The 27,513-nt window shown below is 36.8% G+C and overlaps 1 protein-coding gene across 9 annotated transcripts in view; it reads right to left on the bottom strand.

Annotated features, from left to right (window-relative positions):
- ATRX (ATRX chromatin remodeler) overlaps positions 1–27,513 on the bottom strand; it is a 77,375-nt gene that overhangs the window by 11,264 nt on the left and 38,598 nt on the right. For all 9 annotated transcript variants that reach the window (XM_051629911.1, XM_051629912.1, XM_051629913.1 and 6 more), the window contains 18 exons: positions 26,925–27,018; positions 26,289–26,397; positions 25,465–25,644; positions 24,924–25,065; positions 23,603–23,712; positions 19,558–19,704; positions 19,175–19,352; positions 14,283–14,420; positions 13,198–13,373; positions 11,273–11,390; positions 9,902–10,032; positions 9,518–9,606; positions 9,173–9,345; positions 7,283–7,436; positions 6,879–6,982; positions 4,854–4,962; positions 3,600–3,777; positions 2,380–2,574 (listed from right to left, as the gene is read on the bottom strand). In XM_051629911.1, coding sequence (XP_051485871.1) covers positions 2,380–2,574; positions 3,600–3,777; positions 4,854–4,962; positions 6,879–6,982; positions 7,283–7,436; positions 9,173–9,345; positions 9,518–9,606; positions 9,902–10,032; positions 11,273–11,390; positions 13,198–13,373; positions 14,283–14,420; positions 19,175–19,352; positions 19,558–19,704; positions 23,603–23,712; positions 24,924–25,065; positions 25,465–25,644; positions 26,289–26,397; positions 26,925–27,018 — 2,525 coding nt within the window. The remainder of the gene's footprint in view (positions 1–2,379; positions 2,575–3,599; positions 3,778–4,853; positions 4,963–6,878; positions 6,983–7,282; positions 7,437–9,172; positions 9,346–9,517; positions 9,607–9,901; positions 10,033–11,272; positions 11,391–13,197; positions 13,374–14,282; positions 14,421–19,174; positions 19,353–19,557; positions 19,705–23,602; positions 23,713–24,923; positions 25,066–25,464; positions 25,645–26,288; positions 26,398–26,924; positions 27,019–27,513) is intronic.

Genomic DNA, 27,513 nt, shown 5'->3' with positions numbered 1-27,513 from the left:
CCCTTACCCTACTGTCTGCCCAACAGTAAAATCACAGAGTGATAACACTGTTCAACAGATTGTGCTTTGAAGATGTAAGAGAGGCCTGAAGACAAAGACAATTATACACAAAATCTGTAAAAGGCTTCTTTTAGCCTAAATGCCTATTTTGCTTTGCTGGTAATTATAAAGGAACAGCTCTGTCTTTGTAAGGAAGGGATAGACAGCTCAATGATGGAAGAATAACACAGGTAAAGTTTTAGTCCTTTGTTTGCAGCTAAGAGCTGCAGAGATCAGGCTGGACGTGCTGAACTTGTCAGCAAAAAAAGCACTGCAATATCATGCAACATGATCTTAAAGAAAACTTTAATCTCCAAATGCTGTGTAATTCATCAATGTTACATGAAAATGTTTTTGTAAGCATATCGATAGTCTTTTAAATCAGCCTTTTAGAAAAAAGGCTATGAATGTGTTGTTATATTAACTGTTAAGACATTTTATAATTATAAAACTAAATTATGCATTTCTGCTAAAATTACATGGAACTAAGGAATAGTTAACTTTCTGAATGAATAACCTTGTACAATTTAGATAGTAACACTCACTGCAGTGTTTCCCACAGGTGGTAATTGCTTTTGATAGTTTGTGTAGGATTTTAGAGAGTTGACAAACCAAAAAAAGACAGCATAGGAAATAAAACATAAAAGTTAAACTTACAATATTATAAATAAGTCATGAGTCACAACTCGATTAAACAGATGATAGGAATTAAGGAGTCACTGCAACTACTGGGCTAGCTCAGTGAGCAAAGCAAGAACGTAATTGTGGATAGAATGAAAATAAAATATCTCAATCAGCTGAGCTTCACAGGGAAGACAAAGGCAGCCAAAAATAACTTTAAAAATACTGGGATCATCAAAATAGTAAACATAAGTACCAAATGAAACAGAGCTCTCCAATACAATTTACTGCTTACAGTGAGAAACACTGTAACAAAAAGAGCTTAGATACAGTCATTAAAGTTTGTTTTCAGGGGTTTTAAAATGCATGTGTAACAGTGACTAACACTTAGAGGGCTCACACTTCCTAAATCCCCTCAGCAGCTGCACAGACACTGTAGGTGGTCTACTAGACTGCTTCAGAGAATGGCTTAACTATTAAAAACGCCAACGTGATGCCTGAGCACAATTTATTATATTACAGTAGTCTGAAGATAGCCTAGAATGGAAAACATACTATTTTTCCTTGGAAATTAATAGATTTACAAACTGGAAAACCTTCCTCCTGACAACCAGACAGTGTATATGAACTAAACAAAGCAGTGCCTCAGAAATGTAACCAGTTAACTAACTTCTGGACACACATTTACATGTTACTATTTACAAGCTAGTCAGCTGATAAGCAGTAAAGATAATTGCACAACAGCTTAATGATTAGTCTTCAGCAGACCACATACACAAATAACATAAATTAGACAAAGTACAAAATCTTAGCCTTACCTTAAATAAAAACTGACTTGAAAAGAGATAGTAACTGAACTAGTTATTCTTTCCCCTGAAGTTTACTCCTGCCTGACTTTAAAGTTACAGTTTTTATAATTAAGTTCAGTTAGTTCCCTACTTACCACACAGGATAGTGAACCAGTACTATGTAGAGCAGTAACAATGAACTCCTACTACACATGCTATATCCATTACAGATTTAGGCAGGCCTCAGTGAAAACAAACCACTGTGATCTTAAAGTTCATTTAGCACCAAGCTGGAAAAGGGTCTGACATCACTATAGAATATCAGCACTTTGTGTAATATCAGTGCAAATAGTGTGACGGTCTCCAAAAAATGTCACTGGTCTCTGCTAGTACTAGCAATGCAAAAATAGATTACAAAATCTCAGCTTGTCCCATTTTCCTCACTTAAACAATAAATAAATGTAACTTTTACCTTAGTTCTAATGCACCTCTATTAATGGCCTCTATAGGAAGGGCTAAACACGGAACTAAAATCCAAGCAGGCTTGGCAAAGGAGAACATGGATTAATTTGACTCTCATGAAGTCTCACCTAGGTAGATAAAAGCCAGACCCTGGAGTACAGCAGGCCCCCCCCCCCCAGATTTTTTATCACAAACTGAGGTAGCGCTAGGTATCATTAGCACCCACTCAGATGGTAATGTGAATCTTGGCGTCCCAGTTTCCTGCAGTAGTATTTCTGATGACTCAAATGGTGTTAAAAAACTACTTTGCTTTGCTTTGCATTTTTTTTTCTTTTAACTGAAGTTCTTTTTCTGTTAGCAACACTGAAGGGCAACATTACCTAGCTCATACCATCTGGTAAATTAATTGCATATTTTACTGTGTTACCTGCCATAATAATATAATTTCCAGTGATGTCCAACGACTTACTTTGGGCAACATTGGTGTAACTCTCTTCTTTTTCTTTTCTGAATTAGGATCATCCAGCAAATCTGGCTCAAAAGTGTAGAGTTCTGTAAGTTCATTCATGGTAAAATGACGTTCCACTTGCTGTTGGTCGACAACCCGGAAAGACAACGACTGCTTTGTTACCTGACGATCATAGATCTTATCTTCCATTGTTCCCTAAAAAAAAAAAAATATACTCACTTTCATACAACTTCTGGGTATTCTTGTTATACAGGGAAACGAATTAGTAGATATGAAAGAGTTAGAATAGTAATGTAACAGTGCTCTCTGTTTTCCTCACTTCTCTGACTCTGTATCTACAAAGCTACCTGGAAGACTTCACGGAGAAAAAAAACAAACTAAAAAAACACCTCCTGCAAGTGTAAACAAAGTACTGTGATTTGTGTAGCTGACAGAGGTCATCTAGCTAATGACTAGAGTAAGAAATGTATTTTTTCAGTAGTGTTTTGAAGAGATCCATTTTTGCTTCAATTCCCTAAAGTGGGATTATGACAAAAACCTGCAGTTTCCACAGCATGTACCTTATTTTGCTGCTTTATGCAGCCTATGAAAGGAAAACAGATACTGTATCACTGGGGTGGAGAGGAGAGGGGAAGTGGTCGAGTCTAATTCATCACAGCTGTGTATGAAAAAATTAGAGCCCTGATGAAAAGAGGAAAACTATTTTTTTAAAAAAAAAGATGACGACTATGATAAGTATGAGAACAGCACAGCTTGTTCTGAACATTGTGATTTAAAAAGGACATCAACAGTTCAAAAGTGCACATAGAAAACTACAAAAATAGACTGAAATTTGCAGAAAAAAACCATGTCTGACAGCAGCCTGCTACAATAAGCAACCTATTTAAGGTGGCAAGTAAATAGTGACTTGATCAAGTTAAGTACTGTTACTAGGAAAAGGTCTTCAGTCTACTCTATGACACCTGAAGAACCAGGCAATGAAGCAAGGTATTTCCTAACAGAAGTAATAGCACTATACAGAAAACTATGTCAGCTGTTATTTATTTTACCAATCTTTCCTCGAAGAGCTCTTCCAGTGACCAAATACTGCTACCAATTAGGGCTGGAAGATGACTGGATCAGTGTGGACCACTACAGACTTCAACTCAAGTCCAAATAGTTACAATTTACAAATTTGATTGCCGGACCAGAATATCACAGAATAGCAGAGACAAACCTACCTGAGCCAAAAACCTGTACACAAACACAGGCTTGTTCTGCCCAAAGCGGTAAACCCTGAAAATGCTCTGGATGTCATAGGAGGGGTTCCAAGAAGCATCAAAGATGATTACTCTATTAGCAGCCACCAGGTTAATTCCGAGGGAACCTGCTTTAGTAGATATAATGAACAAGCGGCCTCTGGAACAGAGAAAAGTTGCAAAATTTTAGTATTTTGGAAAACAATTACTGTTCCCATGTTGCTGTGCTACTCTGGAGTTGTTCATACACTGAAATAACTCATAAATGTCATTAAAATTCTGTACTAAGCATAAAACACATGCAGACTTCACAAGGACAACGCAGCAAAACATGCACTCCCAGAAATACAGATCCAGGCCTTCTGCAAATCAACTCTCAACAAAAACTGGTGGCTAAGAAACAAATTTTTGTTTTGCATTTTCAAACTCTAACAAAATTCGTTATATCAAATTAAACCATGATTTCCAACTGGCATACCCCATGCTACCGAAACTGCTTTCTGGCTATCAAACTTTTAGTATATTCCCAGAATGACACCATCTCTTTGATGCATACATTTTTTTTTGGAGTACTGTCTCACTCAGGTTCAATTTAAAATGAGCTCTTGACAGATGCCTGACAGAATAATCTATTCAGGAGTGTTAATACTGAATTAGTTTACTTTGCTTCATGTTAATTTAATTTTTTAATTTATTTTTTACAACTTAACTGTGTATTTTATTTTTTAAACAAATCTAAGCAAGATGGAGCTCCTAAACTTATTAAACCTGTACAAGTTTGTATCTATCAGCCTTTAAAGTCCCATTTCCTATGAGCAGTGGATGGCTGGGAGACAATTCTGGAGATAACTGAGAGCTTCATGCTTCTGACTGGCCCAGTGACTGCTGTCTCCTGGGCAGACACCACAGGGCTCTGACCTTCCTGGGTCCTTATATCCTTTAAGTTACTGTAATAAAATGAATGTGTGTGATTCAAATTGCTTACAATCTAAACAAGAATAAAACCAGCAAGGACTCACACCAAACAAGTACAGAAGTACAAATAGATGATAATCTCAGAAAACCAGAAACCTACTCGTGTTGCACATTTTTGGTGCAAGTTCTGCACCTGACAACACTGTGATCTTTATTTGCCCAGCCTTAAGAGGCCATTAAGCCAATTCAAGTGACTAAGAAATAAGGAACAAAAGAAAGAGTAGGGGAATAATTAAGCATATGTATCAGAAGAAATCTCACCTCACATTAGTTTCATCATTGAATTCTTCAGCCCATTTCTTCCTTGACTGAGCAGTCGTTGAACCATCTAAGCGATAGTAATCAATGTTTCGGAACCATTTTCCTTCACCTATAAATATAATAGTCAAATTATTAAAATGCTGGTTGTGTAGTAACCAGACTGATAATACCAGATATATACAATTCTCTAAGTAGCGAAAGAACAACTATGGAACATAAAATATACTGCCTTCTGACATTTTAAAACCGTGGGAGAGGACTATAGGTTATTCGAGATATAGAATGGTTTTGGAGGATACAGGTGCTTGCCACAGATATGCATTGAAAATTACATAGTGAAACTTGCATAATAAAATATAAAGCATGTAACATGACAGAAAAGAATAGCAACTGCATTTGTGATTACAATGATCATCCACAAGCCTGCAAGAGCTCCTACAAACCTCAACCAATTTTGTCCACATGAAAACACAACATGCTGTCAATATCATTTTACCTTCCAGAAAGTATCCAGCATCTATCACTTCCTGTTTCTTCCTAAGATTGTTATTTTTTACAAAAAGATCAATTGATACTAAATTAAGCTCTGTCAAGCAGGTTCATACAGATGGGAACTTAAAGATACAAATTTATAATGAAATTATGTTTCAAGGTTACATGTTAAGTGAAGTACTTTAAAGACCTGAGCTTTTTGGGGGCAGTTAATTTTATTTTTCACTATTTCTAGTTATATATACACATTTGTAGAGATATGCCTTAACTTGGAGCCAAGGTTCTTTATAAAAAATAACTGCACGTAATCTTTAGGCATTATAGTATTAATTGTACTTTTCTAATTGATCTGTGTAGCTTCACGTTACACAATTACTATAAATCAGTCTCTCCCATAAAAATAGCATTCATAAGTAAATGCTCAAAAGGAGATTTCAGAAGTCAAGGTCTAAATTTTGGAACTGAAATTCAGAAAAATATCTGAGTTTAATTACCCTTTGAGGTATGGCAACTTCTTGCCAGTGGGGAAAAAATAACTACAGTTGATAGAAGATTTTGTCTTCTCTCCCTGATTGACAAGTAACCTTTGATTTTCTTTGACCATCAAGGTATAAACACAAAATGAACCCCACTGTGTCACCAACTATAAAGATAACAGCACTTGTAGGAGACAGCACTGCTTAACACAATCAATTATGAGAGACTGTTGAGTTTTGTCAGCAGGGTCTATGGTGAATCTTGCTACGATACATGGTCTAATTGCTTCCCAAAGAAAGACCACAAACAAAAATCTTCACCTGACTATGGTATTGGTAACACTAAGCCAAAATTCTCCTATGCAACCGTATAACATATATACACTTAGAAATAATATTTTGAAGGAATGGCAGATTCAAAACAACGCTTCAATCAGCCCATACTGGGAATTGAAACTTCACATAAAGATGAACTCCATTATCAGGAGCTCTGGGAGGATGTCACAGAGTCACCAGAATAAACATCCTACACACAGGACATGTCTGGCTAGTGAGAAATTCCTTGCCAGATGAGCATCACTAGGATAAGAATTAATTCAATACCTTGTTTCCTTGTGAGATCCACAAAACAATCTACTGCAGTACAATATAAAGCCTAAATTCACATTTGTCTGTTCCACACACTGTTTTAAAGTAGTCTAATTTTCTTTCATTATCTCTCCCAGTAGGAAGGATCAGAATTTGCCACGCACCAGCATACAACATCACTTTTGTACAGAATGTAACAAAATGCCTTCTCTCCATTCTGGTGAAGAACACTTAATCTGCTCAGGCTACATTAAGCAGAGATGATACAGACTGAAATCAGAAACCAGAGTCCATAACAGGATAGCAGAGACCACCTGCAGCAGAGACCAGTAACTCTGCCAACTTCAGGAATACTACAGTGCATACAGTGCTTCTAACAAAAACAATTATTTCAAATTAATTCCCTTTGGACTGAACAGGGACTTGTAAAGGAGTTCTTAGCTTTGCAATCGTTCAAGGTGACACTCACCTTTATAAATAGGAGGCTTGTCTTTGTCAGTTTTCTCCCTGTTGGCCAGCTCCAGAAAATCTTCTATCAAATCCAGAGATATTAAGGACTGGCTAAACACTAGGCTGAAAACAGAAACAGGGAAACACAAAATTCACCTCTGAGGCTATTTTAATTATTGTCTTGCATTATTTTTCTTCTCTCCTCACTCTGATACTACCTTTGGAAAAAAAAAAAGCCTTTCTAGACACAGAAAAATTTTGATGGAGAACACACATGTACGGGAAACCTCCCTGATAAAAATCAATGTAGCAAGCACATTTGCTTGAGAAAGCTGAGCTGCAGCATTATGAAGACAGAATGAAGAACACTATCAGATCAACATATTTATAAGGTCATTAAAAATACTTCCAGAACTGACTTACACTTTGTCTCCAAGCTCCTCTGCCATTCGAAGAATTTCAAAGAGAAGCACCATTTTCCCAGAATGTTCCAACACTTCAGCATCTGCATCAGTGACAAAATCTTTGTACCAATCTGGTGCTGGACTACCAGGATTGGAAGAGGATGTAGCTTTGCCTATAAAAAACAAAGTAAAAAGAAATTTTAAAAGACAAAGGCATAGTCTCCATATAAATGCTTTGAAACATCTGACATTGCTGGAAAAATAAAGGGAGTAGTCTTTTGGGTTCTTTAAGGAAGTTTGTTATCTGCTAACACACTGTTACACTAACAAAACCTGCAAAATACAACCCTATTTTAACACATTACTACCCTGTAAGCTTATTTTGTTAATTTGATTTAACCCCTTACAATAGAGAAGTACTAGGACAAATTACAAAGTTCAGGTGCATTGTAAAAGCACACTGAACTAACCATGCTCATGGCAAAACCAGTCTGCTGGGATCTGTATCACCTGCTCAACAGTCAGACACAGGCCATGCCAATCTTTAATGATAATCCCATTATGTTTATTCTGAATTCATCCAGGAGAAACATGTATTCAGCATTAAAATCAGAACCAGAAAGGCAGACAAGAACTATTAATTATCTTGATGTGTATTACTTAATTTTATATTTCTATGCTCTCAAAATTAAGACATTTTACATTACAGTGATAAAATGTGACTAGATTTTCTAACACTTTTTTCACATAAAAACTTTGATCTACTTAAATACTCACATAATAGAAGCGCTCTACCTCATGAACAATTCAAAACATTTACCTTTTCAGACTATACAACACACATGAACTGTGACACACCAGTAAATTTCAGCTGCAAGATAGAACTGATATTAACAGAACTCACATTCGAACCTTCCCTCATACAAGCTTTTAAAGAATTTGTTTTCCAATACCAGAACAAAGAATGAACCAAGTTAATCAAATAAGAGACCTAGACATGCTGTAGGGAAATCCTATACACCCCTTTTATCTATTTCTGCCTCCACTCCTAAACTTTACAGAAGGGCCACCAGGAACTGCCATGAGATAGAAAGTTTGCCCACAAACCTGGGCTGGTGCAGCAGCAAATGGTTAGAAATTCTGTACCCACATTAAAACTAAACAGGGCTGTATGAGAGGGAAACAAGTAATCCAAAGACTCATCCTGCCTGTAACACAAGTGATTAATACATTTAATCTGTATGTGTTTGTATTTTGCACACACACACAATCTTCCCTTACACATTTACAGTTTGTTTGTCATCAGGTTGGGGACAAAAAAAAATTCTCACTGAAACTGTCTCCAAACAATAGTTTGTTTAGGGAAAGTGATTAGACACAATAAATGACAATCAGAAAACTAGTTTTATGATGCTAGATACAAGACAAAATTATTAAAGGGAAATCCAAAAAAGAAATGTACAGATAAAAGAAGTTTGAACATGTCCTTAAAAGGATCTTGTATTATATCTGCATTTTATCTGCTTGCTCAACATTCATTTCAAATTCCAGGTGTAACAGTGGATGACATGTATTTCTTAATCTTTCCAATAATCTTTCGCCAATGTGTTAAAAAATAAAAAGCAGCATTGTTCCTCTGTTAACTTTGTATCGTTTTGTACTTATGAATTAAAAAACATTAACTGTGCAGCTTCCCTGCCACAAGACCCTGAAGTTCTAAATTGATATCCCTTGTTTTTCCACAATAAATATATTATTAGAAGTAGCAGGAGCTGTAATCATAGAAGTAGTTAATGGAATTAAGAAATTTGACATTTTGCAACAAAGCAGAATTCCTGACAGCACCCTGAAATGGTCTTTTGCAAAATGAAGCTGCCTAGTATTTTATTTACTGGTGTATTATACTCACCTTCATCTGATTTGTTAACGGATGAAGGGTTGTTTACAAGTTCTTCTGCATTTCCTTCTCCACCTCCACGAGATCTTGAATTCCAGACCTTAATGACTTCAACATCATTATCACTGCCACTTCCACTTGAGCTACACTCTTTCTTCACTTTTTTCCCCTTGGATTTTTTTTTCCTAGGAAGGTAACAGTGTACATGCCATTATTTTTTTAAAAATCAAGTGTTTACAGAACATACTTTAACAGATACATCAAAGAAAAAAATAAACATTCACTTTTATACAAATCACTCAAGTTGTATTAGGGAAATAAATCCAATAAAAAACAACAATCAAAAATATCAATTACTTTGCATAATCATCAGAACTTAAGCTCATTGAAGTTTCATCGGAATCTGAAGCTATGAACTCATCCATGCTGTCTTCATCAAAATAGCCCTCAAAAGAGAAAAAAAGAGAAATGTTATTAAGTATGCTCATCCAGAAGCTTTTATTAAACATTTAGCCATCTGCTTATTCTTCATTTAAACAACAGTAAGTTCTACAAAGTGTTTGCTTTGCAAAATGTTTTAAGAATGACAACATACCCAGAAACAAAAATATGACAAAACCAGCAGCAATATTACCCCACAGCAACAAAGACTTCCATGAATTTGATGAAATTTTACCTAGCATTTGGCACAGCTTACTTGGAAAGCTTGAAACAGAGAGTATTTTGATATATCTAATTTACCTTATTTTCTTTGCTAATATAGTCCAGCTGCAAACACCAAGGGTGAGTCCAGATTCTGCTCAACATCTGGAAATCCTGGAATAGTTTAGCTCCAGCTTTGCCTCTTCCACCTTCATTGCCACTACCTACACCTGACAATAAAGTTCAGATTTTAGAGTGAAACCTTGAAGTGAGTTTGCCACATACGGTTCCCCCTTTGAACAACCCGTCAGTGCAGCACTGACTGTTCTTTCCAGATGCACATCATAGTGTAATGTCTCTTGTAAAAAAGGTCAAATTACTGAGTCACAGGCATTTTTTCCTAGTTAAAGTTGTCAAAATTAGATTTTCCCCTTTTTCTTGATAATGAGAAACATGATTATATTTTTACATAAAAGCACATTTCTCTCCAGTACAGGAATGAATCAAAATTCTCTTAAGAGGGCAGCAATCTCTATTTAGGGTTTGTAAAAGCAGTCCAAGGTAGAAAACACAAAGTAAAATCTGCATTTAGGTTTCAATGACTTCGGCTTACTATTTTCAGCTACCTTTATTTAATGACTTGTAATTCTGCAATATTGTTACAATAAGGAATCTAGAAAAAGCCCAGCCTGTTTTTTTGTTGTCCAAACAAAAATCACTGCAAAGTAGTACAATGTTCAGAGAGTTACATTTCTCTTCTGTAGCCTCAATTTCTCATTAAGCAGCACGTTAACTTTAGGTTCTTGTAACAAACTGTTGGTATTTACGTGTACAATTATTACTGGAGGTATCAGTAAAAATGAAATTACTTTCACTGGTCCTTCAAAACTCTTTCCTTCTATAACTTAACAAAATAGAGCTAACACACTGAACTGTAGAAATTAAGTTTAGTTGGCAGCTTATCTAGGAGATCACAAGCTGCAGTATCCAGAATTTAAAGTCATTAAGACAACACAGTGAATTTCATCCTGCTATAAATCATAGCTTGAGATACATTTAATCTTTCTTGTAATTAAACTGGAGAAAGTAACCAGAATAGAAAAATACAGTTAAAAAAAAAAATCCATCAGCAACAGACAGGCGTTTTAAGACAGGTGGCTTGGCAAGTAAAAAAAAAAGATAAACTGGTACATTTTGTTATCACCACAAAAAGTTAATACATGCTGTAAGGTTTAGACAAAATCCTATCAGCAGTGCCTTAAACAGTCTTGACTGTGGAATTCAACCCCTGACCATTAAGTCAATTACAATAAACTGTACGTAAAAAGCCACAATTGCTCCAGAACCCAAAAGCTGCTGACGAGGAATCTGCCTGCCTGAAGCAGAGCAGTGCAGAAAAACCTCATTAAGGGTTCCTGGAGATTCTCATTTTAATAGTTTACATTACTCGAGAGAATTGTAGGCACATACCTGTCAAATGGTCCAAGTAGTACTGGTAGAGTTTGCACTGAAGAGGTGTCATTCGAACTTCTAGAACGTACTCGTATTTTGGCGGGAGGAACTTTGTTAATGCTGTGTAATCTTTCCTCTGTAATTTTACCAACAGTACTTCAGTTATATAAACATGAAAACGACTTCTGAGTGCTTAAGAACTTAAAACAACATAGCATCATGCATAAATTACAATGATTCAGATGCTTTCCAACCACAAAGGGAAAAAAATAGCCTACTAAATCCACTCCAATTACAGATGCTGCCTGCAGAAGCCCATCTTACCTAGTAAACACGGTTGTCTAGAACAAAGCGTATGACCTGCTAACCCCATGTCCCAGTTCCAAGTCCTCACAAAGTTGATTCCGACTTCAGTAGCTGCTCTGGTAACTACTTTTGTAGATTTTCTCTAAAACCTTTTCTTGTGAAAGCGTAGGTAACTCAAGCAACTAATATCCATGTTTATATCACAGATAAACTCACTCACACCCAACTGTTTTCTGATCACACAGTTTCTATTTTGTTTGGGGCAATGCAAAATTACTAACTTGTTTTCACTTTTTCTACTCTGACACTCATCTACTTCTCTCCACCTACCCCCCTTCATCCAAATGGTGAACAGTATATTGATCTGTCCAATAGCTTGTTGCACATTTCAGAGTGAAGTGACCTTCCTCAGAGCTGGCCCAGCTGGGCTGTGCTGCACACACTCAGGACAGCTGCAGGAGACCTTGGCCACCACGCTGCAGCTCCCGCTTGCTGCTGGCCATTGCAGCACCTGCATGGCCTCGCTGCTGGCTAGATGTACAGCAAGTACTCTCCTGACAACATCCTTTAGGAACAGAGTTGTCCTCTTCTAAGGAAATTTTATAGTAGCTTTAATGACCAGAAGGGAGAGCTGCTTCCTAAGGACACAATCAGCTCCGTGCAGCTGTGAGAAAATTAACCTGGGCTCTGTCTGACGGTGCACAAAGACAGGGTGGGGTAACGAGCACCTCAAGGCATGCAAGATTTATCTGCTATTTACATTCCTCCTCTTGTTTTGTCTTTGGTTTGTGTTCCTGTCCTGCTGTATAGATGTATAAAATTATGCATGCTATCATCTCACTATTATGCATATTTCAAATATCCTTATTTTATGACAGAAAGTTCTTTACCACTCTTACATGCAATCATAAACCTTTTTCTTTTTCTCAAGGAGAACAAAATACCTGCTTGTGGGACTATTTCACTATGACCATTTCACCCAGCTCAAGTCCACTTGGACTATTTAATCAACTACCAACAAGTGCACAGGGAGGAAGAGGTGCTTAGTGCCTACAGAGCAGCACATCTTTGATCAGACTGATGTAGGCAGATTTATTTTCCATCTAAGGTATTTAAGGTATCAAGTTCTTCATCCTTTTGGACTTGATTATCTTCCTTCTCTCCTCCATTTTTATGACTCTTAAAAATCATCAAAAATAGGAATTCAGAACCAAGTGACAAACTATGGATCACCAGCTTTCTGTGCAGCTGTTAAGGTAATTGTATTCTTTAAATGTGTATATGGAATTAAAAGAGAGTATTTCAAAGTAACAGATGTCCTAATCCATCATATAATTTTCTGGTCTCCTAGCAGGTAAACAGCAGTATTCTATAATACATGTATATGTCCTGCTTATGATACAGTGACATTTGGATAAAAGCTGTGACATTTAGTAAATTTCTCTAGTCAAAATAAACAATGCAGAGATCAAGTAACTTGTAAAAATACTTAACTAAAAAATAATAGCTGGATTCAGCGGAGCTCTCAAGTAGCAAGTCTACAGGCCTTTGAATTATTTTATCAGAATGAGATGAAATAACTCCTCCCCTTCCCTGCATGTAAATCAAGTAACTAGTTCCAGTAAAATTGCTCTTACCTGAACACATCCAGCTAACATCTCATAGAGAATATGTGCACGCTTCTTCATCACTCTGACATCTACCAGAGTGGAGTCTGCACACTGACCGTTCTGAATTGGGTTTATAAATCTATTTCGGAATTCCTTAATTGAACCAAGCAAATTCTCCTTAATAAAGTTAACCATGCAGTGATCTAGGACAAAAAGATCAGACTTCAGCTGTTCAAAATTGAAAGTACAGTACTGGGATTAATTCTAACCAAAAACAAACGTGTCATGTGTAAAACTAAGAACTTGTTGTCAAGCAAAAAAACACAAAACAACCCAAATATTTTCCAGAAAGGACATCTTAAACTGACACATACTCAAGGCACAGAAGTAACTTTCTAATTTTAATGTCAGATTTAAAACTACCTCATTGTGCTCGTCACACAAAATCTGGGAGCTCCTGTACACCAAAGCAAGTAACTAAATCATATCTGTAAATATTTTTAAACAGATTCAAAAGCATATTAATCAATAGGAGCAAACCTTACAGCATGTTAACAAGCAGAAACAAAAGTAACAAGCTAGGTTAGAATGACATTCCCAAGACAGTAACATAAATCACTGTTTAGGAAGTTCACTAAGAACACTGCTGTACAATGGTTTAAAACAACTGATGCTGCTGCAAAACCTGGTCCACCCATTTCCCTCTGAACATCCTCTCCCTTCCCCTCTTGACACACTGCGACTCACCTGTTTGTTTGGTCAGCCACATCAAGAACTAAAATGTAAGAAAGCTATTGCTAATAGTCTGATACTCCTCACATTGACTGAGCAACCAGATGTTTGCATGGCCACGCCAAGGGAAAGGTTGGAGGGAAGGCGAGAACACCAACTACTTCATTTAATTTAGCTTACACCATAATGGAGTCACATCTTGAGACAATGATTTAAAAGGCACAAAAGCAAAACCAGATTTTTAGAGAGTTTCAGATATAGCAACCTAGCACACAGCTTCACTCTATCATATTATTTTCCTCTAATCAAATTAAATCTATGTACTGATGAAAGACAGAAGTATATTCAAGGACAAACACTTAAATCAGAGAACTACTCACATTCTATAAGATTATTCTGCAGTGGTGTTCCTGTGAGAATTATTCTTCTCCTAGATCGAATAGAATTCATTGCCTTAGAAACAGCAGATGCTTCATTTTTCAGTATGTGCCCCTCATCACAAACAACAAAGTCGGGGCCTAGAAAGAAACAACATTAGATCTCTCATCTTTTGTAACCACAAAGAAACTGGCAGTCTAAAGAAGCCAAAATCTGTTCTGCTAATGTTAGGAAGTTGTGGGTTTTAACTTTTGTGTGTGTGTGTGTGTGTGTTTGTCTTTTTTAGCACTGTTAAGGTTCTCACTCAGCCTTTACACAAGCATTCACAGAAGCCATTCTGATAAAACTACAGGCTTGTAAAGTCTTCATGGGAAGGATTAAACACAGCTCTACAATATATTCCTGTTGAAATTATCTATCCATGCAGCTCATGGTGCGTACGTCTACGTTTCTATGCACTCTCAAAACTTCATAAAACTGTTCCTTAAATCCAGCTTTGGCTGCCATCTACTGGTTCTCAGTTAATTCTAAAGAAAACAAAAAATCAGATAACCAGGCATTTTTCATTAAGGCAACAGGTCAATAGGGGTAAACTGCAATCAAAAGTCTTATTAAGGTAAGGCACAATCATATCTAACTTGAATGACAGACAAGCAATTTGCCACCTGGGAGCTGAAAGTCACCACAGAAATGTCCTCAGCTTTCTTCCAGAAGATAAACTCATGAATTCTAAACTGCTCTTTTAGGTGAGTTGCACAAGGAATGTCAAAACCACACCACAGCACATTTCCATGGTATGCAAGGCAACTCTAATAGAACTATTAAGCATTACAATTTGGAGTTTCAGACAAATAACTCCAAACTTGGCAGAACAGACTTACACGCCTTAACGCTTTTCAGATCTAGGGCAGTTTCTGGAAACTCTTTCCTTGAAATGAGAGGTGAAAGATATTCTAGGATCCCACTGGTAACTTAGTATGAATGTTTTACCAGATCTAAACCTGACCTCAATTCCAGTACTATCAACCATGAAGTCAGCTGATGTCAAGTTAATGCACCTTTGAAAAATGCTATGAAAAGCCAGAGGTGAACAATGAACCCAGTTGATAAGAAGGCTGATATTTGAGGTGGCAAAGGTGTTTATCAGCATGGACAATGTAGTACTTTATAACTTAGTAAGAGCAGTTTTCCTCAGACTAACTTTTAACTGCCTTGCAAAGAAGAAAATTAATGCCAGGCCAGTGATCAATTGATCAATAACAGAATCTGTCACACCTTTGACCATTTCTATGTCTTGATGTCAGGGCCAGTCATCTTAATCATGCCATTTCATGTGTCAAAAATTTATTTTAATCTTACATGTTAACAGAAAAAGAACCAAGAAGATATTTCTTCCCAGGCTGAAAAACACTGTCTTTTTAACCAAGTTTAGAAGACAATTACAAAAATCCACATATGAATTCCAAACACACTTAGACTTCTCCAAGCCTACTTATTTCTGAATTCTCACACCTGCCACAGAATTTTTGTACCTTTTCCAGTTCTGAGAGCATGCAAAACAGTTGACTGGCTACACACAAAGCCCTCCTATAATTTTAGGCAACATTCCTTAACAGTGACAGAACCTCCTTCTAGTCCTCATTCCACTATTTCCTTAAGAGTAAGGATCTTGCAAGCAAGCTGCTCATGCAGGGTACAGTACTACTGAGATGGTTTAGAGCAATTTTCTAGAACTGAAGCATCTGCAACATCTCCCCTCCAGATGTGACAGCCTGCACATTAATATATCCTTCTCAGAAATAGATTTAGTCTAGTGCATTATGTTTACAATCAGAATCAAAGTATATCACAGTAGAAGGATAATGAAGTCATGATGATAGACATCAATCAAACCCATGCAAATACACCAGAAATCAGTTTCAGTAAAGGCTGTGATTCATTAACACAAAGTGGTTAGTTAAAAAAACAAACAAACAAAAAAATCTCAAAACTGTTGTTCAGAGTAAGTGAATGATAGTAAAAATGTGAAAAAGCTACCTTAGCAAAATTATTCGTGGTTTGTTTGGCAGGCATGTAGCACTGATATCCTGAACTAACATCTTGGCTACAATCCCATGGCAGGGATTTTCATAAAATTGTGGGTTTTTCCCTTGTTCTTAAAAAACATGAATGCATTCATTCCAAGCAAGACATTCCTCTAAGTACTATAGAGGAATGTAGAACTTAAGAGGAACCTCAAGGGTTCATGTACTTCATTTTCTTCATCTGAGATTAGAGTTACAAGAAAGGGACATAATCCTCCCAAACAGATGTAGAAAACTCCATGACCTCTGTTTTGCTCACTCAGCAATAATACCTAATTTAAGTCATCTCTTCTGCAAATTAGAATAAATTCTGCCCTTTCCTTTCTCCAACTCACGTAAAAAGCCAAATGATAACTGTCCTTCCAGTAACCAGCTCTTATATGGTGGAAGATTTGTCAATTTAGCTGACTTTTTTCTATGCTAAAAAACCCTACTCCTCTCAATCTTTCCACAAAGCTTCTAATTTTTCTTGCTGTACTTGCACATTAATATATTGGTACTCATATAACATAATCAGTGATAGCTATAGATACATACACAGTCCTCCTTTTCCTTTGAAGTCTACCAGAACTTAAGTCTGCTTTATACAACTGCCAATTAAAGATCGGGTTCCAAGTTAAACAGCAATGGAATTTTTAATAGTAGAAGTAAAAAAATACCAAGTTATTGAACCGCTGCAAGCAAAGCACAACAGCTATCAATAAACTCACCAGTTGCACAAAGCATTCTGGGAAATCATTTGTCGCTCTGCACATGTATATAATCCTGCTATGACTTCCCATTGCAGAGCTAGTTAATTAATGAAATCACTTCTCACACAACTTCTCCACCCATTAACTTTGGCTAAAACTGCCCTCCCTGGTCCCCTCTTCTGTAGTACACAGAGAAACTCTAGCTTCTACTAGAGAGTGTATCTACTCTAGCAGTATTGATTATAATCAGACACATATCATTAAATGATTGCTTAAATACTAAATTTGCAACTTTTAAAATTAAAAATGCTCCCAGAGGCAAACGTTTTCCTATTTACAGTCACAGCAGGAAGCCAGCACATAGCTTCATAACTCTTGTCATGGAAGCCTGCTATATGGCCAATGCTGCAATTCACAGAGCAAGAAACAATTCACAGTTGTGGCAAGATACTTCTCATCAATTTAGCCAATCCAAATGGCTCCAAAAACTAACCAATTAAAAACAGGTAAAAAATTCTGTCTATTTGTAAATAGTGAAAATAGAGAAAGACTTGACGCAACATAAAAATAATTAAAGTTAATTCAAGGTTAATTTTCCTAACAATCTGATTCCATCCTACCAACCATTAAGAAAAGAATGAAACAGGAAGTTCTATTTTCACATGACAAGGCTCAATGTGCCTCCTTCATAAAAACTGAATGCCCAACATGCCACCTCACTCCACAGTCTAGAAGTTAGATACACATTCATGAAGAAAGGGACGTTACTATAAAAACACATGGCAAAACCCTCTATGTTTAGCTTCCCCTACACTTTCCATGAGGCAAAACCCCACACAATCAATCCATATAGGAGATTATAACATTTTATTTCACCAAAACATGACCAACATCACCACTACTTCAAGACAGCAGCTCACACCTTTTCTTTTCCAGCTCCTGGCAACACTCTCAACAGATCAGATACAGGATATGACTGACAGCACAGGGTTCCCCCCCAACACCTATTTTTTTTTCCACTTGCTTTTAGAAACTACAGCATAATAGGAGTCAGAAAACCTACTGGCAAGAAATCAGTTTTCTTCATTGCTTCAATAATACATGTGGATTCAACATGGTCATAAAAATAGATTATCAGCTACTGTGCTTGAGCTTCCCTGACTCCACAGCAATTATGAGATGAAGTGCGACAAACTGGCAGGAAATTAATTAATGTTTAAGCTGCTCAAACAGGCTTTCTGCGGAGCTAGAGATGCCAATTCCAACTGGCCAATGCCAGTAATCACAAAGTTATTTTTCCTATTAGAATAATCCCTTTGCCTATCAGAAAAAAATTCACAGCCCTATTATTATTTGAAGCTACACAAAATCAAGCTCACTAAGTACAATTATAAACCAGACCAATGCTGTATTTTAGGAAGAAAAGAGCTGTTCTCAGGTATCAGTTGCTAGTTCAGAATTTTTAAGAAAATGTTGCTATTTTGGTGAAACGTTCTCATTCTAAAATTTTTAGTTCTTTTTGGGGACCATGTAATAGATTGGCTCTAGCAACTTGGAACATTTTCAAGTGCTTAAACCAGACATCCCTTTCTTAGACTGAAAAAAAGAATTAAGTGCTTTACCTGCAATCAATTCATTAGTACCTAATTGCCACTTTATTGTTAACACTGCTAAGGTACATTCTCAGCTATTTTTCAGGCACAATGGATCCCTTAAAGGCAGATTTCTTTCAAGGATAAAGCAATTTGTGATTGTAACAGATTAGCAGATTAAGATAACCTCAGGTTCCCAACACAAGTCACTTCACCTTGCAAAAAAAGCAACGCTGGCAAAGAAAAGGTATCTATTAGGAAAAGTTTCCAGTATGCATTCCTGTAGTCATTTGATCTAACAGAAAATTTTGTTATAGAATTCTATTTACAAAAGCAGATGGGTTAGTTTCTCAACAACAATTTCTGTGACTCAGCAAAAGCCAACAAAGGGAATCTGAAATGTAACATTATTGCTTTAAATTATTTTCCCAACAGATTTCCATTTTGCAGGATTACTTAGATCATACATGTAAATCAGAGAGTACAATATACGTAACAACACATACCTGCATTCATTTTCACTTACCTGGATCAACTAAAGCTTTATTAAATATTTCCTTAAGTTTCCTACTCTTCACATTCCTGCCTTGCGCCAGGTTACGATACATCTCGTAGCCTATTATCATCACACCTCCTTCGTCCTGCCAGCGCTGGAGCATGTAGCTTCTCTCTTGAGGACGTTTCACAGTTGCTAGTTCACAGACCTTTCAAAGGTGGAAAAATATGCTTGAGTATCTCTTAAAATACTGAAGCACTCATGTAAATCTTTAAAACCTAAGGCTTATTGATACAAGCACATTTTTTACAGACATAAGAGTCCATTCCTCAGACTGTATTTTGAGTGGTGGAGCTTCCTAATTATGTAAACCGTTAGTTATTTTTTCAAGAATTCTTTTAAAGCCTTTATACCTCTAGCCTCTCCTCATCTTCTAAACCTTCTTGCCATTTTTCAAACTCATTCAACCAGTTCAAGGCAGTATTCAGTGGACACACCACCAGAGCTGTCCGGAAGTCCAGTTTATCACACAGCAAGACTGTGTGAAGAAAACTTACTACCTGCAGGAGGAAAAAAAGAGACAAAAGGACAAATAAATACTGAGTATTAAACACTAGGAAAGAAAAACACAAGTATATATTCACATATAGAACTTACCAACAGTAGTATTTTTCCAACATTCTTTTTCTGTTAAAAAAACCTCACTGCTTAAAATTTAATACACATGTATTTTGAGGTCATGTACTTCTTACTCTATGTTATGTGGCTGCATACACATCCTTCACATTCTGAGACCCATGCAGTTTTGAATTGCAACAGATAGCTGAACAATTTCACAAATAAGGAACCCTCCCTTTACATGTTACCAATCATTTTCATAAACTAGAAAGATGTATTTTTACGCTTTCTCCCAATACTTGCCCCAAACTTAAACAAGTTCACCTCTTTCAAATTCATAAATGGGTCAAGTCTCTTGAAAGTGAGCTTTAGTCTTAAATCAATTTTTTCCATATTTTTTCAACATATTGGCAAATTCTTTCAAAAGAGCTCGGAAGCAGGTTATTGAAATGTTTTCCAAGCATTCACCGTGTAGCCAGACTGGCTACATGTTGCAGATAGTAAGAGTTCCTCAGTGCTTCTGCTGGGGTGCCTGGTTTTGAGTGGTAGCAAACAGAAAGGACTAGAGGGAACCTGTAAAAATGTGGGAGCAGAAAAGCCAACAATCCCATGGCAGCTCCAGCTCTCACACCAGACTTGTGATGGCAAAGGCTGCACTTAATCCACATAAGTGTACAACATGTGATTAGTTCTTTCTGGATTAAATTCTGGTACCTGGCAACTCTGATTTAATACACTGTTCAAAGTAATTTCAAAACTGCATGCCTACGTTAGGAACACCTAAGCTACAATTAAGCGTGTAAAACTACTCTTCAAAGGTGATTTTCAAACTCACTTCTCTTCTACAGGACTGCAGATTGTAAAAATATTGTGTCATCCCAAATTCCATAAACAAAGCAAAGCTGCAAAAATTGGAATTCTTAAACACATACTGTCCACATGCTGTGCAGCACAAACAAAACAAGCCTGCAACTTGTTTTACCTGAACAGCACACACAGCAATGATGGCAGTCCCTCTGACAGCAGCACAGCTCTGTCACTGACAACAGCCCAGCAACCCCACAAAAACCCCCTGAATGAGAAAACCACAATAACCAAGCTTCCTTGAGCCTGCTTTTTTGCAGAGGAATTTAGGGGATCTACAGAGTCTGAAGATGTTCTGCCAGCCTAAGTGCTCCATGACTACATCCTGGAATTCACAGGCCAAGAAAGAAGATTCTCAGAATCAGAAAAGTCCTAAATAAAATCTGCCTGAATTAGGTCAGAGGACAGCAGGAGTTCGTATTACTCATGTAACCTCACTTTTTGAAGAATGCTGGGTAGCAATGGTTTAGAGGAAAGACAAGGAAGATAAGGAAGCCATCTGATCCAGTAAGGCCTGTCTAACACTAGCAAAGAGTAAGAGATATCTCCTGCTAGATTCTCTTGGAAGATTTTCTCTTGGAGCATATTTCAAGTCTCTAAAAGTCTTCAAGTCAAGCCAAGTCTGCTCTCTGGCAGCATCCAGGTGTGCTGACTATGCCACACACCAACAAGTATGGCAGATGTAAGCACTGCAGAGAGTAAAAGCTTCTGAGATGCCAAACATAAACTGCTTTGTCAACAGGATCTTACAGCATCTTGTTTGCTAAGTGACTCACAAGGTTGTAAAGCTGGCTGTGGTCATTGGCAGACTATGAATCTAGCTATGGCACAAAAACGTAGAGACATCTTTCATATAGCTTGGAATTCCAGTACGTTTAGATACTGACCTCTCTACGAATGAACAGATCTTGAGCCTTCAGGTCAGGTGATAGGGCTTCCCATTCCAATGGGGAAGCTTCTACCACAACTGACCAAGATGGAAGAGGATGGTGAAATGGCATTTCCTCACAGACGCTTTAGAGGATCCCATCCTCACTGTAGGAAGAAAATAACCTCTTTGAGAACCATGATCACTATGCTGAAGAGACTATGCTCCAGGGAATGAGTAAAGTGCATCCATATTTGGAGCATGTGAAGAAAGGATTTAGAATGAAATGTTGTGCAAGTGCTCACTGCTAATGTGACGTAGATTTGTTGGTGACAAACTCACCAGAACACTAGGCAGATGGCCTGTCCAGTGACTTCACAGCTAAGAACTGATCCTGGCACAGGAAGGCCCTAACTGACCATAAGCTGAAATAATTTCTTATCAATTCAAATGTCTATAGAAGGAGCAAGCTGGATTTCTAATGATTCAGCTTATACCAGATACCAAAAATGTTCACAGTAATTCATTCCACTTGCCAGCTGTCCTGATTGAAAGATACAGGACTATCTCCCGCCTCCAGAAATGAGGAGACACAGCATCAGTGAAGGCCAACAGCACAGAGACACTAGCCCTGCTTTTACAAGGGCGTTTTCAAGCACATACAAAGTCATTATCCTCCTTTCCTCTTCAGAGTTCTCAAAAATTTCCCATCCACTGTTCCAGAACGAGAGGGAAAGGCTCCTCTGTAAAATGACCATCTACTAAAGGAATCTGTCCTGGCAGCAGAGCAGCAAGAAAGGGCAATTCACTCCAGTTCCTTGCTCATGGTATCTGTGGTGATGCTACATCTGGCTAAATGTAAAACCAAAGTTTAAGAAGACAGATCGATACTGTGAAACACTCCTGACTACCCTGAAAAGGTACTGGCATGAATACTGAGATGCAGGGAATTCCAGAAAATTGCATTTGATCTTTTACCTCTTCTGAAGGTCAAGGGCATAAGCTTCTCCTGAGGCCTACAATGATTATAAGAGACCCAAGAAAAAGAGCTATGAGCATTGTTTTGCAGCAACTGCTTGGTTGATCAGTTTCAGAAGAAACATTTTAGGATGGTGATTGAGCTTTGAAGACTAAAAGAAATGCTAAGTTGTCGACTGCACAAGCTTTAATATGGCAGAAGAGCCACTTGCACCAGACCCAAATCTTTAGGTAAGAACTGCTACAATATTCTGTTTTAAAGATTTTCATAAAGCAGTCTTCAGCAGCGTACAGGAGAAGGAAATGCGCTGAAGTAACAATGAAGGCTTGAAACTGAAGATCTCAGGAAGCAAAGGCAAAGAAAATAAGTAAGTGAAAAAGGGGTTGAAATTATGCCCTATAATTAACTGCCAACACAACTAAAGTTTCTGGTCTTAATTGTTTGTAATGCACAACAATCCAAAAACATGAACATACATATGGACAATTACTGAAACAAAAAACCAAATGCCCCTTGTCCCTCAACCCAGAAGTGACTAAATTGTAGCAAGATATTGTTTACATTGAAACACAAATCATCTGACTTCAGACACTAAAAGTCTGGCATTAAAAACTAAACAAAAACCTGATAAACCTCTACTTTATCAGTGCAACAAAATAAATCAAAAAAACAAAACCACTGAGGAAAATGGATAATTCAAGGAGCAACACATGAATGCAACACAACCTTCTTAAGGTCATTAAATTGTCTTACAAACACAGGTTTCACAAACCTGTCTCCTATTAGCTGTATCTTCTTGTTTTGAGTTTTAAGGGAGCAACACATCACTTTAAAACTAAATATGAACTTTTGACATGAATATCAATTATTACATTATTTAATTTTAGATAATTTGAAAGTGGAGAAAACACAAGCATGTATCAGAACTTTCACAGCTACAACTATGAAACTTCAAGACAACTTCAAGACCTCTTTACAAAATGTTTTCCTCCAGCAACCTTCATCAAGTCATTGCCTAGGAAAAAGTTAAGTTTTACTATGTTCTGAAAGTGATTAAACTTGCCTTTTGCTGGACCAGCTTTTGAAAGCAAGGTACTGCTCAGAAAAGAAGATGACTTGTTTTTCTTACCTGCAATGTTTTCCCCAGACCCATACAGTGAGCCAGAATGCATCCAGAACCAGGAGATGACTTTGTTTTTTTTACAGATTCACAACAGCAATCCCACATGAACTGAACACCTGAAGAAAATCATTGAGTGATTTCTTATTAAACATTCATTTTACTAAAGTTCATGTAATAAGAGATAGGTGTGATCACTGTAAGATCTCGGTAACTCTTGGAAAAGCAGTGCTCAGGATAATTAGTTTATGTCCAGTGGGTTGTATGAGGGATGATCTTTGCCTTGAGCTTAATTATATTCAGTTTTCACTGCAGATGTGGCAATTGGATTAGAAAATATTATTGTGCAGACTGCAGATTACTGCAATGTTGGGGAAAAGAGGAGAAAGGAAAGTGGAAAGGACTTCATGAAAATACTAAAACGATCTTGGTAATTTAGCAAAATTATCTGAAACCAACTAAAATAAATTCTGCCAACACAGATCTGATGTGAAGTCCAAAGTCCTCTCCTTAAAGAGGAAAAAAAAAATATAAGAACTGTGACAGCTGAGAAATGAGAGGAAATATACACTATGTAACAAAACTGCATTAACAACATGAGGGTCTGCCAGGTGGTGGGTTTTGTTTTCTTCGCATATATCTACACATATGCATATAATACATATATTTACTGGGAAGTTGTGTTCTACTATGCTATACTTGGCACAGATGAGGCTTCAACTTGGTTGCTGTGACCGTTTTGGGGCACCTCCCTTTAAGAACTGAAGCAAGTTCAGAAGTTGCTTTGTAAAATGGAAAGGTTGTAGATTGTGAATGTTGAGGAAAATCTAAAACAACAGAATGAGCTGTGAAGAAAAATAAGATTGGTTGTTCTCCTTTTCTTCCTCTTCACTAGAAACAGAATATGGAAAAAAGTCTGCTTGATTTGCAGTCATTTCAGGTACCAGAAATAAATATTTCTGTTGACAAAGCCAGGAAAATACTGCAAGATTTTAAAATTTGCTCTGAAAGCTGTACAAAGTAAATATACTAATTCCTCAATAGACTGGGCAAACGTGTATTTGATTCTGCCTCAGTGTGGAGAATTAGATGAATCTGAGAAGCCTTCCAACTTTACACGTTTCTAAGCTTTTTAGCCTGTACAACAGAACTATGTATTGCTGATCTATTTTTCTTGGTCCAGATGTTCAAAAAATAAAGCATTAAACATGACATTCTGGCATTTGTCTGCCAACAAGTTTCTCATTATTCTAATTCAGGATGCTTAAAGTGCTGTGCCAGTGAAGGGAAATAATAAATATTTAAAAAAAAATAAAAGCTTCTTCCTTACCATCTACTTGGTGTGGTTTCAGTTTGGTAACTATACTCCTGTGAACCTGCACTAATGGTTCTTTGGTTTCTTCATCTTCATCTAAAACCAGCTTAGTGGTAATGGGACACTTCAGAGGTGAAGCATCTTCTATCTCTATCACCTGTAAGAAGAAATTGTGTACCATAGGAACACTTCATATAAGAATAATACCAAGCATTTGAAAGACACTAGCCTTACCAAACTGGAAAACATCATTTATTTAGTAAAGAGTCCTTAAATTCTTTCAACTCTTGTGTCACAACCTACTTTGGGAGAGTGCTTTTCTCAAGGGAAAGTAAAGCAGTAGGAAATTGGAAAAGTTTCCTTAAGATCTAAATAGTCTTAAATAAAATTTACCAATGTTAACCTACAGGAAAAAAATACATAGAGCTTGTGGCTTACAAGGCTACATAATTACTTTTAAAATTACTTCTCAAATTAAATTGCAGTGGAAACATGTTGCCTTAAACACCATCAACAACTCAATTTCCCAGCATTCCACACAGAAAACAGAACATACCTCTCTCAGTTTTTCTCTCTCCCGTTCTCTTTCTGCTATACGTTTTCTTCTCTCTTCTTCCTCTTTAAGTGCATTCTGTGTTTCTGTTCTAAGCTTATCATCTTTAATAATTTTCCTTATTTTCTTCCTGCCTTTTCCAGGAGATTTTGAATCATCATTTTCTTCATCCTCAGAATTACTCTATTACAAATAAATAAACTATTACCAGGAATATTGTGACACAGGTAAAATCAAATCCTTAATTTTCAGACAAGCTCCCAAAAACTTCTACATACACAGATGGAATTTAGCTCAAACAAAAAGATATTTTAAAAAACAAGTTAGGCAGCACAACAAAATAAGTGCCACCTTAACTATAATATATTCTGAGATATAAGCCCAGCTGTGCAAAGGCAGTACTGAAGGTATTGTTAACATTTGATAGAATTAATGACTATTAATAAAGAGCTGTTTTTCTGTTCTACTGGTGCTAGATCAGATCAGTTATCACCTACTCCACATGTCTAAAGAAAATCTAATACTAGGAAAGCCTTACAATCTAGTGTTTGTGTCATCTTCTACACCTAGTTTAAAAATTTGATTTACTTAAAAGGTATCATGTATTTTATGAAAATCTAGACAGGAAGTTGTTTTAATTAAACACAATGTTTTTGCTCCAAAATGTGCCATTTTACAAATTTTATCGCTGAATTAACATAAACAAAACCTACAATTTTTTACTGTACTTTGTATAGAGCTGTTTGAGATACCCAAGTCTCTAAGCAGCTGGCAGAGGAGACAGGAACTCCTTTTCCCATAAATTAATTCAAAACACAATGTAGTACCTTATTGTTGTTTTCACTTGAAGAATCCTCTTGAACCTTTATACGCCTTCGTTTCTTCTTCTGCTTGTAACTGCGTTGGTTTTCTTCTGCCTCAGCCTTCTTGGCAGATCTGTAAAAAACAAAGGCAGTCTTACTGATTAACAATAATAATTCATTGCCTTGATGAAAAAGTGATAAAAGTACATTAATTACATTGATAATTAATATAATATACTTTTTTTTTGTGCAATCAGAGGTTTGCTTCCCAGTTCCCTCCTCCCCCTCAACTCACTGGGCACACAGATCAACAGCCTACTTCAGACAACCATGAAATCTCAGAATTGTTAGGCCAGTTTTCTACTAAAAACCACCATTCCTCAATTGACATTGACATGTTTGGCATAAAAATGCCCGTTTTTATTATTCCTTTTCTGTACTGGCTCATCAAGTGGCTGTGTAGCCCATGCAGTGGCATAAATTCAGAATTCTCACATTTGCTGCAAAGTTAGTTAGAAGACACCAAACTGTAGGCAAGAATCATCAACGGGTTTAGGTGCTGATCCAAAGTCTTTAACTTTCACCAGCTCGCTGCCTAAACTGCACTATTAAGAACTAAACACCAAGCACAGGATAAGTACAGTTAAGTTTTATTTATACCTTGTTCTTGGACGTTGGTCATCTTCAGACTCACTGACATCTTCACTAACTGCAGACTCATGAAACTCGGAGTCATTTGAATCATCACTGCTCACTTTAAAAATAAAGTACGATTTAATGTTGAATATTATTGCACAGTTAGCAACATCGCCTAACTTCCAATTATACAAACATTTTAAAATCAACAACCACCACAAAAAGTTCATTTCAGACAGTATGGGACCCATTAAACATACTAATAATATGGAACAGAAATACAGAGTAGGAAGTAGAAAAGCTTAACATGTGAGCACTACCCAAGTTCTGACAGATGGCATACTATGCCAACAAGACTTCATGTCTTTATGCATTAATACCTTCAAGGACAATTTATAAGCAAATGACAAAAAGCATTATACTAGAACATGCCACATTTCAAAGCCAGTGGGTGAGGACTGAAAACAACAGGAAGCATTACAGAACTTCAGAAAACAAAAGATGATGCTTTTGTTAAACAGAAGCTTTTGTTTCTAACGTTTTAGATGTCATTTTATAATCACATTTCACAGCTCATGCAAACAACTCTTACTAATTAACAAATATGCAATTC

This window comes from Apus apus, chromosome 12 (assembly GCF_020740795.1).
Source record: "Apus apus isolate bApuApu2 chromosome 12, bApuApu2.pri.cur, whole genome shotgun sequence".
Lineage (NCBI taxonomy): Eukaryota > Metazoa > Chordata > Aves > Apodiformes > Apodidae > Apus > Apus apus.
The sequence above is the reverse complement of the archived record's forward strand: the minus strand, read 5'-3'. Positions and strand labels throughout refer to the sequence as shown.